The 12,930-nt window shown below is 38.3% G+C and overlaps 1 protein-coding gene across 1 annotated transcript in view; it reads right to left on the bottom strand.

The window, feature by feature from the left end:
* LOC127853593 (mRNA export factor-like) overlaps window positions 1-12,930 on the bottom strand; it is a 42,273-nt gene that overhangs the window by 12,703 nt on the left and 16,640 nt on the right. The window contains exons 6-9 of the mRNA XM_052388256.1: window positions 8,659-8,745; window positions 7,217-7,288; window positions 5,900-6,007; window positions 3,318-3,494 (exon numbers count right to left, since the gene is read on the bottom strand). Coding sequence (XP_052244216.1) covers window positions 3,318-3,494; window positions 5,900-6,007; window positions 7,217-7,288; window positions 8,659-8,745 — 444 coding nt within the window. The remainder of the gene's footprint in view (window positions 1-3,317; window positions 3,495-5,899; window positions 6,008-7,216; window positions 7,289-8,658; window positions 8,746-12,930) is intronic.

Here is a 12,930-nt window from a genome sequence, read left to right as displayed (position 1 = left end):
CATGCCAAATATCAAGTTGCTACGTTCAATATTGCAAAAGTTATGAAGAAGGTTAAAGTTTTGGTTAAAGTTTTTGGACACACACACACACATACAATGACAGACAGGCCAAAAACAATATACCCCCGATCTTTCGATCCAGGGGCATAAAAATCATCCGACCAGAACCCGCTGGTAATATGCATATCTCCTCTTGGTAGTGAAGCTTCCCATAAAGTTTCATTGAATTCCGGTCATTAGTTGCTGAGAAATAGCCCGGACAAGAATTGCACTATATGTACAGTTAATGGAAAATTTCAAAGGGCCATAACTTTGTGAAAAATCGTCCTTTTCATTGAATTCCGGTCATAAATTGCTGACAAATAGCCCGGACAAAAAATGTGCACGGATGGACAGACAGACGAAGCAGCAACTATATGCTCCCCCCAAAATTTGTTGGGGGAGCATAAAAAAAGGCCAGCACATCAACCATTTACCACTCAGAAATGCACTTTGAGGCATTCAAAGTCTTTTAAAAAATCAAATTAAATTTACGTTCTTTCTTAATATATTCAAGTTTGAAAGGCTTCATTGCCAACCCTAAGATACTGATAAGAAACAAACAGCATAAAACCTGAACAGACTGCGATTTACTTGCAGGTAGTTCTGGTTTTATGCTGTTTGCACATAGCCATTTTTACTTTGCTTCTGAGTGGGAAAGGGTTAAAAGCAAAGTTTGGTAAAAAGCTACACTGTCGGCTTTACAGTCGAACAAAGTTTTGTATTGTCATAAGTGGACAGGGTAGCGCAGATGTGCAGACTGGGCAGGAGCTACTATGGGCACATATATATAGCATATGACACATTTTCGCATGACGTGGGTCATATAAAACAAAGAAATTATCAATGAAGGATAACAAAACTTAAAGCTGAAGATACATATAGATATGAATATACCACAGGCCTCAAAGCAAACATTGGTAAATTTTTAACCAGACTTGTTACAGAGCTTCTTCCGATTGTCAGGTATATATACCAGGTGCACGATTACGTGCCTTTATGGGGTTCACCAATGGATGTCAACACACAAGAGGTGCCTTTTTCAAATACATGATTAAAAAACATTATCTTAAGAATTTCAACTACTTCATATACAGCATTGTTTTACGCGGCTTATGGCAATGTGAAAAACATCAGTAATACTATATTTAACAAGGCTTGTTTGTAAAACATGCATGCCCCCCATATGGGCTGTCAGTTGTAGTGGCAGCCATTGTGTGAATACGTTTTTGTCACTGTGACCTTGACCTTTGACCTAATGTAAGTTATCATCCGGAAACCATTGTACTATTTCGAGTCACTGTGACCTTGACCTTTGACTTAGTGACCTGAAAATCAATAGGGGTCATCTGCGAGTCATGATCAATGTACCTATGAAGTTTCATGATCCTAGGCGTAAGCATTCTCGAGTTATCATCCGGAAACCATTTTACTATTTCGAGTCACTGTGACCTTGACCTTTGACTTTGTAACCTAACAAGAGCTGTCAGAGGACAGCGCGCTTGACTATTCGAGTGCTTGACAGTATAACGTAAGCTATCATGGGAAAATTGTTCATATTCAATAATTTATTAGACGATCTTTCAAAAATAAAAAAGGAAAACAACATTTTTTTTTGGGGGGTAGGGGGTTAGGGGGGGGGGGGGGGGGTGAGAGGGGGGGTATAATGTGGGGTGTGGTAATTTATTAGATGTTTAAAAAAAAAATTGGAGGGGGGGGGGGGCAGGGGTGTGGGGGTGAGAGGGGGGTATAATGTGGGGTGTGGTAATTATTAGATGTTTAAAAAAAAATGTTATTTTTTTTTGGGGGGGGGGGGTGGGGGGGTAGGGGGGGGGGGGGAGTGAGAGGGGGGTATAATGTGGGGTGTGGTAATTATTAGATGTTTAAAAAAAAAAAAAAATGGGGGGGGGTAGGGTTGGGGGGGGAGGGTTTCTGGTAGGGGCTTGTGGTATTGTTTGGGTGGAATCCATTGTGGTATTCAGGTAAGTGTTGTTTTGTCAAAGTAATAATAAAATGTGATCTTAAAAAAATAACAAATGATCTCACACTGACATGAACAAATATCCTCTATTTATTAAACATGAAATTTAAACTTATTGAATTTGTTTCCCCTGTATATAAGAAAGATATAATAGTGTATTACCTCCCCTGTCCTGCTTATATTTATATTAATCAACAAAATTAAAAATATACAAAATATACAAAAAATCTCATATTCTGATATTTTTACTGATCCACTTTATTTTACTCAAATGATGATGTTTCATTGGACTGATAATTATAGATTTAGGATTACAGACCAGTTGCTTCAGTTATATTGTTCAGAGTTCGCCCTGTTGGCCGCCTGTGCGTTCTTGAGTTATCATACAAAAATCATTTTACTATTTCGGGTCACCGTGACCTTGACCTTTGACCTAGTGACCTCAAAATCAATAGAGGTCATCTGCGAGTCATGATCAATGTACCTATGAAGTTTCATGATCCTAGGCCCAAGCGTTCTTGAGTTATCATACGGAAACCACCTGGTGGACGGACCGACAGACAGACCAACCGACAGACCGACCAACATGTGCAAAGCAATATACCCCCCTTCTTCAAAGGGAGGCATAATAAGCATGTGTTCTTGGCAAAAATTCAATATTAATAGCCATTCACATACAGGTTTATGCTGCACACAACATAAAACTTTGGCACAGATTTCAGACCTATTCAATAATAAATTCTTAAATCTTCAGATATAGGCACAAACTGCAAGAAAACCTGTCTTTAATGCACTACAGATTTTTGCAAACATATTTCTATAACTTGAGATATTTGCACAAATAAAGTTCCTTACAAATTTTGTCCATTCTGTCTAGCCCATGTGTAAACCCCTTTGATCTTGCATCCTGTATAAGGTTTGTAATACTGCCTTGGTCTTAAGTAATTATTTACATAAACATCAAGGTTTGCATGTTTGATCTGCTTATCTCAATGACTTAAAATAATTGTGTCTTGTTCTGAGAAAACTGGGCATAATGCATGTGCGTAGTGTTGTTCCAGATTAGCCTGTGCAGTTACACAGGCTAATCAGGAACGACACTTTTCGCTTATACTAGATTTTCTGTAAAAAGGGACTTCCTTTAAACGAAAAATACCATAAAAGCGGAAAGTGTCATCCCTGATTAGCCTGTAGCCTGTGCGGACTGCACAGGCTAATCTGGGACAATACTTTACGCACATGCATTTTGTTCAATTTTCACAGAAACTGACACAATTAACAACGTGAGAAGACTTACAGCGTAAATATCCTGCATGTTACTGCTTGTGCCATTCTGTCTATGGCACTTGAATGTGAAGTTGTCCTTGGGGTTGGCGGGGTTCACGTAATGAATTGCACAGCGACCTTCGATGCTGCCTAGGGCAAACCCTGTCGGTTGGTTAGCCTTGTCTGTGAAGATGCTCACACATCGGTGCTGGAATGGGGTTTAAAACAGTCAATATACCGAAGTGAAACTCCAGCTGCTGGTATCTTAATTGCCTCTTGACCAAATTTCTAAGCCGAATAGTATCAGAGTATGGTCCCAAGGTAGAAAAGATAGGCGCGTTTGTGAATTTAAGTCAAACATTTGCGACAACATATTATTTTGAAAGGTATTTATTAACATTTAACTTAGTATCACGAAATTACGCAACTAAATATATATGATTTTTCCTAGCTATGCCCACCTGTTGCTTACATCATTTTAACAAGATGGCGGACAGCATAGAAAAGAATTTGTGACTCTGCAAAAATGACAAACAACAATCCAATTACTGATGGACATCATAACGTTATTGGGGATATAGCATTTTAGATACAAACAACACTATACTATTATTAATCTACACAGTTGATGTATGTCACTAAAATGAGTGTTTGCAAATTGGCTTTCAATTTACTTGCAAAGTTGAAACATCTGACAAGATTATCGTTAGCAAATGGGATAAGACAAACATGGTTTCATTTACCGTAAATCTACGAATATAATACGCACTTTTTTACCTGCCGATTTTTTCTTCAAGTACAGGGTGCGTATAATATACGAGTTTAGAGCAGAACAAAAATTTTCCTGTGCAAATTTTCATCTTAATTGCTGTTATTCCCTTCGCGGTAGCCATTTTGAACAACACCATTACATCAAAGGGGTGCAACAGGGCTCGCGCTGTCGTTCGCCATTTGAGTCATTTGCGAAAATATTGGGAATTTGGCTCAATAAAAATCTTATTTGTGAAAATGCGAAAATCTAGTAAAATTTCATTGAAAACATATCTGACTGGTTTTCTATATTTGTCTCTTTGTTTTAATGAAATTGTTCGCAATTCGAACAGCTAACGAAACCCGGTCTGTTCCCGATATTGAGACATTGCTTTACCTTATTGTTATTGAAGTGCGCATGGTAGCTGGCCAATCAACAATGAGCTCGCTTACACATGAAATGACGTTGTCGAATGAAACGTGAGAACGGGAGGAGCTATCGGATAATATTGGGTTATTCAAGCGCAGACACTGTATACTTTGAATACACAGTTAATATCGTCGTCTGCCTACAAAATAGCGACTAAACGCTAAGTCGTATAAAGAGATTAGCAAATGAAAAAAAAAAAACTGACAATACCCGTAAATAAATATTTCTGCTGACCACTATTTATCTTTCCACCGCATATTTACCATATCTGAAGTAAAGAGTGGTAACTAAATAATTAGTTTTATGATGCTAATAGAGTCTATTACACCTGTCTGCCGATTGACGAATTAAATTGAAAGGTGATAATTAAGTAATTTGTTTTTACTCCTAAACTAGCCTTAATGACAGCAGCGTATTTTAATTAAAGAGATCATGAAAAACACAAGCGGTTTAATTGTATTTTAAGTTATATTAAAGTATCGAGTTTGTTACACTTCGGAAAGGTAATTCATCTAGACAACTATAAAAACGGAAGTAACCATTTTGTCTTCTTATTACTTTATTATTATTATAATTATTATCGTCCCGAATATTGTCAAATTGAATATCATGTGAAAACAAAAAACAGCGCCTCTGCTTCTTTCTTTTGTAATTATGACTGCTTGACCCGGATGTCAGCAAGGGGCCCGTGTGTTATCGGTAACAATCAATGGTAATATAAACAATAGGCAGAGATATTTATTATGCAACTGTCATAACAACAGCACTATAACACATTCCGATCAATATACCGGGGTATTACTGTGAAACAGATAGTTGACAACACCAAATTGATTGCCATTTTCACAACACAAACATATATTGACACATTTTTTCGGAAATGGCCGATTTTGGACACTGATTTTTTTAGTGCGTATTTTACACGGATTTTCATTTTTTACAGATAAATTATGACCAAACTAGGGGGTGCGTATTATGCACGAGGGCGTATTATATTCGTGAATTTACGGTATATTTTAGTGGATCGGTGTATAATTAGATTCATATGCATACATTGCTTTATTACATTTGTCATGCTGTACAGTTTACTGAAACAGCATGGAAGTGAAATGGAAGACATTACAAGGTAAATATATAAATATTAATTAAAGTAAGTTAAAAAAACAAGAACACTTAAGTGTGTTTGTTCATATTTTTATGTTTTTTCCACAACTGCCAAAAAGGCAATTAAATTTTCCTCCAAAAAGCAGGTTTTCAGGGAACGTTTTGCCCTTTTTTTCCTAAACTGCGCCTTAAAATGTCCTTTTTGAATGTACTGCCCCATGCCCCTTTGCCCTCCTGGGAAACATACTAGGTTCATGGTTTGGAAGTATCATATGGACATTTTAGTAGAAAGCAAACATGAATGTGCACTTCCATCACATTATTCTTACCTGGTACTTTAACGGAGATTCAAACTTTCTAAACTCCTGGGGCTGATTTTCAAGCTGGTATATAATCAGGCCTCGTCCAGCAGTGCCAACCACAGCCATTGGGTATTTCTACAGAAACAGAAAGTTTGTAACAGCATAACATGCATTAACCAAAGTTTTAGAGTTATCAGTCAAGGATTTATCAAAACTTCCACAATTTTATTCATGGAATTATCAAAACCCCTTTTAGTACAATCATGGAATTGTCATATCTTCCACAAGGACAGTCATTGTATTATCAAATCGCCCCTCAAGCACAGTCATGGAATTAACAAAAACCCCATTCAAAAAATTCTCAAACTTCTAATGCAAACCTTAAAAACAAAAATAATTAAAAGCTAAGTCTGAATCATAAATCAATACTTTGGTGATAAAATGTAAGCTATATTAAATAATAGCATAACTTTGAAAATTGTAATTGTCCTGTTGGTGTAATAATGTGAAAAATTATAAATACTCCAAGCAAAGTATTCAGCAAGCAAAACCTTCAAAATTCAGATTACTGGAAATTCAGACTTTTGGTTTTCAAAAGTTAATCAAAGCTCTTTTTCACACAGCAGTGCCCCATAATGTATACAGAAATGTGTTGAGCCAATATTTGATCTACATGTATCCCCTATTAGAATTATTGTAGGGACATAGTTATCATGTGTGAAATCTCTCCGTATAGAGATGCCTCACAATTCCCATTTGGTGGCCACATTGGTGAGGTGGCAATGGTGTCCAACTTTCAACCGGGCAAGACACCAAATACGGGTTCTTCCCAGGAAATACACTCAAGAATGTCTTACATGTGTAAGCCAAAGGATTTCTATGCAAATTTTGTTCTTCTAAATACTTTTAAATGTATGCCTTCCATTGTTTGGAGGCATACAAATATATAAATCAATTTTAAGAATGAAATCCCAAAAGCTTTTTTTGATGATATCCTTAGTAAGCATTGTCTGTGAAGTTTTGGGCAAACAATTGCTTTAATTCAGCCACACATTGGGACAATTGGGCAAAATGCATGTGCATTAAAAGTCATCCCAGGTAAGCCTATGCAGTCTGCACAGGCTAATCAGGTATGACACTTTCCCCTTTTATGATTTTTTTTCACTTAAAAGAAGTATAGTTTAAGCAACAACAAAAACAGTTTTGGTGGAAAGTCTTGTCCCCGATTAGACTGTGCTGACTGCACAGTCTAATCCAGAAAGACACTTTACACACATTAATAAAGGTCAGTTTTCCTGGAAGGAGGCTAAATTAATTCAAACCATGTTAGCATATCAAACTTACCACGTCAGCACAGTAGCAGCGCTCTGGCAGAGCAATGTTCATGATGGGAGTGGACTGTCGAATGTCCCAGAACTGTAACATGAACACGTACAAAATGTTCTACACAAGAACAAGAGCCTTGGTTTAGCATTTTTCGTTTTAAGGTCTCTTCTTATCTTAAAATCTATCTTAGGCGGACTGCATAGGCTAGTCTGGGACCGCATTTAGTGCACACTCCCAGAATGAGACTCATATGTGTCCTGTTCTGAGAAAAACTGGGCTTAATACATGTGCTTAAAGTGTCGTCCCATATTAGCCTGTGCAGTTCGCACAGGCTAATCAGGGACGACACTTTCCGTTTTAATGGTATTTTTAGTTTCAAGGAAGTCCCTGCTTACCGAAAATCAAGTTGAGACGGAAAGTGTCGTCCCTGATTAGCCTGTACGGACTGCACAGGCTAATCTGGGACAACACTTTACGCACTTGCATTATGACCAGCTTTCACAGAACAAGACACATATTATCACATATTTGGTACACTCATTTCAAAGTAAGCAATATCTTAAAATTGTCAGTATATGTCGAGTGCTGCAAATAGCATGATGCCTATATTGTACCATGGGACCACACTGTCTTGCAGTTCTTGTAAAAATCAAAAATAAATTTGCAAAAATACCAATTCATTAGCTCAAGTTTAGATACAATCCCTCAAACAATCATTATTTCCCTATATGATCGCATTTATATCACTTGGATGTGAAATTTATAGACATTTAAACAGAAAGGTTACAACCTGTCAAAACATCCTTAAAATCAAGGTCACTTTATTGTATCGCGCCATTGTTACAAAAGAAAAAAAATCAAGTATGGTGGGTAATTATTGCCATAAACATTTTTAAAGTGTACATACATTTGTATCTTATCAAAACATACAATCTAAAATACAATTTTTATCAAATGTTGGAATATTATTCAGTATTCATTTGTACTCAAAGAATTAATCAGTGTTGCAATGGTAATCAGGAGGGTTATGTTCACTTTTGACACCAAATGCATCAATATTGAATATTTTGTGAGGTTTGTCAATTATTCATTGAGCCCTTGGAGGGTTTTCTCATACATCATACAGCATTTTTTTTTTCTCTTGAGTTTAAAAAAAGATGCATAAATCTTGCAATTTAAGTCAAAATATTTGACAACTATGCACTTCCATAGTTTTTATTTTTGACAGCAAAACTTATGTAATTGTAATACTAAACAGACGCCCGCAAATGGTCCAGGTGCTTTTTAGGAAGCTACAATCTTTTTAAGGAAAAAACTCGCTGACATTGTTACGAGAATTTAACGAAAGAACTGATTTACAAATGAAAACAACCGGTAGCTGGCAGTGGTATTGAAATATTGAGAGTTATATGAAAAGCGTGATACAATTAACACCACGATACAATGGGGTTCAAGTATACCTTAAGTGTTTTATCCCAGCTGCCAGTCATGACACACGTGTAGTTGGGAGCCTTCACCCAGTGCACAGTCTTCACTGGGGCATCGTGCTGGAAAAAAAATGAGCACATGTTTATAAATGAAACTGGTCAAAATGAGCACATGTTTGTAAATAAAACTGGTCACAATGAGGACATGTTTGTAAATAAAACTGGTCACAATGACCACACGTTTTGAAGCCGAACTGGTCAAAATAAGCACATGATCGTAAGTCAAACTGGTTAAAATTAGTTTACATTCGTAGTCTATAAGGTCAAAATATGCACACATTTGCGGGTCCAAATAGTAAAAAGTAGCACATGTTTGTTGTCAAACTAGTTAAAAACAAGACTATTGCCAAGCAATATATATCCCCTACTGGCTCCACCATTGTCAGAAAAAAAAAATGTTGCCATAGCAACCAGAATTTTTGACATAGGAAGAAAATGAAACGACGTGCATAATGTCCATATTGCCATCTATCCATGTTTGAAGTTTCATAAAAAAATATGAAAAACTTTTTAAAGTTATCGCAGGATCCAGAAAAGTGTGCAGGATCCACTATTTTCAGCAGTATTTCTAGTCTATTTGTTGCCATAGCAACAATAATTCTTGACGTAGGAACAAAATGAAGTGACGAACATAATCTCCATATTGCCATCTGTCCATGTTTCAAGTTTCATGAAAAAATATGAAGAACTTTTAAGTTATCGCTGGATCCAGAAAAGTGTGACAAGCTGATGGACTCACGGACACACAGAGCGCAAACCCGTGAAACCGGTAGAGGACAATAAGCACACATTGGACAGTCAACCTGGTATAAATGAGCAAAATGTCATAAGTCAAACTGGTAAAAAATGCATAGGTGCTTACAATGTAAGTCAACAATAAAAGAACATTCTTAACATGTGCTTAAAGCTGCTTAAGTTGTTAAATGGTGAATTAAAAACAGCTTTTTTGTCTGGAAAATATTGAAATTGACTCGTGTAATTATTTTGGAATTAGAGCTTACTTGACTGGGCTGCTAATTTCATAAGATCATGTTTAAAAGATTATCTGACATATAATGCCAAAGAGACAAATTTATTGTTTGCTAAACTGTTATTTGCTGTCCATCTTTTGATTATACAACTTGGCTGTTTATCCATTTTATGAGTGACACAAATTTGGCTTAATTCTATATTTGAACAAGGGCTGTTTGTAAAACATGCATGCCCCCCTATATGGGCTATAAGTTGTAGTAGCAGCAATTGGGTGGTGGTGGTGGTGGTGGTGGTGGTGGTGGTGGTGGTGGTGGTGGTGGTGGTGGTGGTGGTGGTGGTGGTGGTGGTGGTGGTGGTGGTGGTGTGTGGGTGTGGTGGTGGGTGGTGGTGGTGGTGGTGGTGGTGGTGGTGGTGGTGGTGGGTGGTGGTGGTGGTGGTGGTGGTGGTGGTGGTGGTGTGGTGGTGGTGGTGGTGGTGGTGGTGGTGGTGGTGGTGGTGGTGGTGGTGGTAGGTGGTGGTGGTGGTGGTGGTGGTGGTGGTGGTGGTGGTGGTTGGTGGTGGTGGTGGTGGTGGTAGGTGTGGTGGTGGTGGTGGTGGTGGTGGTGGTGGTGGTGGTGGTGGTGGTGGTGGTGGTGGTGGTGGTGGTGGTGGTTGGTGGTGGTGGTGGTGGGGTGGTGGTGGTGGTGGTGGTGGTGGTGGTGGTGGTGGTGGTGGGTGGTGGTGGTGGTGGTGTGGTGGTGGTGGTGGTGTGGTGGTGGTGGTGGTGGTGGTGGTGGTGGTGGTGGTGGTGGTGGTGGTGGTGGTGGTGGTGGTGGTGGTGGTGGTGGTGGTCAAAAATTTCATGCGCAAAGAAAGGTCTAGCCCAGATACACAAGCATACCAAATATGAAAGCAATATCTAAAGGGACACAGAAGTTATGAGCCTTTTTCGAATCACTGTCGCAGATTTCAAAACCTGAAAACTGAACCCAAGTTCAAGGTCAAGGTCACAGGGGTCAAAAATTGTATGCACATGGATAACTGTTGTCTCGATACACATGCTTACCAAATATGAAAGCAATATCTGAAGGGACACAGTAGTTATGAGCCTTTTTCAAATTGCAGTCGCAGATTTCGAAAACTTTAAACTGACCCCAAGTTCAAGGTCACATAGGTAAACAAGAGCTGTCACCATAGGATGACTTATGCCCCCTATAAACGCTTGATATAAGTTATGAGCTTTTTTCGAAACCTAAACACAAATTTCGAAACCTAAACGCGGACCCTAAGTTCCAGGTCAAGGTCACAGGGGTCAAAATTTGTGTGTGTATGGAAAGGCCTTGTCCGTATACACATGCATACCAAATATGAAGGTTATATCTCAAGGGACAAAGAAGTTATGAGCATTTTTCAAAACCTAAACGCAGATTTCGAAACCTTAAGGCGGACCCTAACTTCAAGGTCACAGGGGTAAAAATATTTGTGCGTTTGGAAAGGCCTTGTCCATATACACATGCATACCAAATATTAAGGTTATATTTCAAGGGACTTAGAAGTTATGAGCATTTTTCGAAACCTAAACGCAGATTTCAAAACCTAAACGCGGACCCTAAGTTCAAGTCAAGGTCACAGGGGTAAAAAAAATTGTGCGTATGGAAAGGCCTTGTCCATTTACACATGCATACCAAATATGAAGGTTATATCTCAAGGGACATAGAAGTTATGAGCATTTTTCGAAACCTAAATGCAGATTTTGAAACCTTAACGCGGACCCCAAGTTCAAGGTCAAGGTCACAGGGGTAAAATTTTGTGTGCGTATGGAAAGGCCTTGTCCATATACACATGCATACCAAATATTAAGGTTATATCTCAAGGGACATTGAAGTTATGAGCATTTTTCGAAACCTGAACACAGATTTCGAAACCAAATTGCGGACCCTATGTTCAAGGTCAAGGGGTAAAAATTTGTGTGCGTATGGAAAGGCCTTGTCCATATACACATGCATACCAAATATGAAGGTTATATCTCAAGGAACATAGAAGTTATGAGCATTTTTCGAAACCTAAACGCAAAGTGTGACGGAAAGACAGACAGACGGACAGACAGACAGAAGGACAGTCCGATCACTTTATGCCACCTTTTCTTCGAAAAGGGGGCATAAAAATTGTATGGGCATGGATAGGTGTTGTCTTTATTCACATGCATACCAAATATGAAAGCAATATCTGAAGGGACACAGTAGTTATGAGTCTTTTTCGCGCAGGAAAATCTTTGACCCGGCCCCACCCTTACACCCAGAACTTTTGACCCAGGGGTCAGATAAAATTTCCGTCACTGTCACCGTCGCACATATGCTCATAGCTACCATGTATGTAAGTTTCAAGGTAATATTGCTAATAGTGTAGGAGGAACAGGTGGTCAGGATGGACGGACGAACAACGGAGATAACCACAATATCCCCACTTTTTCTCCGAAAAGTGTGGGGATAACAAGATACAAGCAACAAATCCAATCTATGTACTGTAGACAATATTGTCAAATTGTATTTGTCTTTCTATTACTGATATTTGCAGCCAATGACTCTAAATTGGTGGATCTTTTATTCAATTTATTTAATACTTTACCAGAATTCTCAAGTTAAGCTTATCTGGTGGCATTTCGATCATTCTTTTTTACAACCTGATTAAGGTCCTAAAACCTGGAACACAAATGCCTTAAAGCAATGGACCTTTACATTTGCATTATTAGTTACATAACAAGGTATACCCAGGGTTGTCATTATTAACCGATTGCCGATAGAATTTATCAGTTAAAATCGTCAGGAAATCGGTTGCTTATCCCGAATTTTTAAAATTGTGATCAGAAGTTTTGATCACGCAAACCTACAATAACTGAGGAGGAATAACCGTAGTATAGTAGAGCGACACCCGGTCATTCAGTCAGTCCGTTTACTACACCTTAGAGCTACATGTACTGTTTTCAATGCATTTCTCAGCGAGTGGCCAATATTGATTTTTCCAGCTGTCAATCAAATTCTTCTTGGTAAGCACGTCAACCAATCAGCGCTCAAGCAGCCGAATACACGCCGACCCCGCGTGAAACTGTATCAAATAGCTACATACATTTCACAGATTTTAACTGACCGTATCTCAACGAATGCAGCACTGTAAAGCGTAAGAACTAGTTTTTTTAGTTAGAGAAAAAGTTTCCACATATTAAAAATGCTCTTCGATTTTCTACCAAAATTAGCTACCTCTGCGCTACGACGTTGTTATTCAGCATCTAAATATTAA

The sequence above is a fragment of the Dreissena polymorpha genome, chromosome 12, assembly GCF_020536995.1.
Source record: "Dreissena polymorpha isolate Duluth1 chromosome 12, UMN_Dpol_1.0, whole genome shotgun sequence".
Classification (NCBI taxonomy): Eukaryota; Metazoa; Mollusca; class Bivalvia; order Myida; family Dreissenidae; genus Dreissena; species Dreissena polymorpha.
This window is presented reverse-complemented; position numbering and strand designations above follow the sequence as displayed.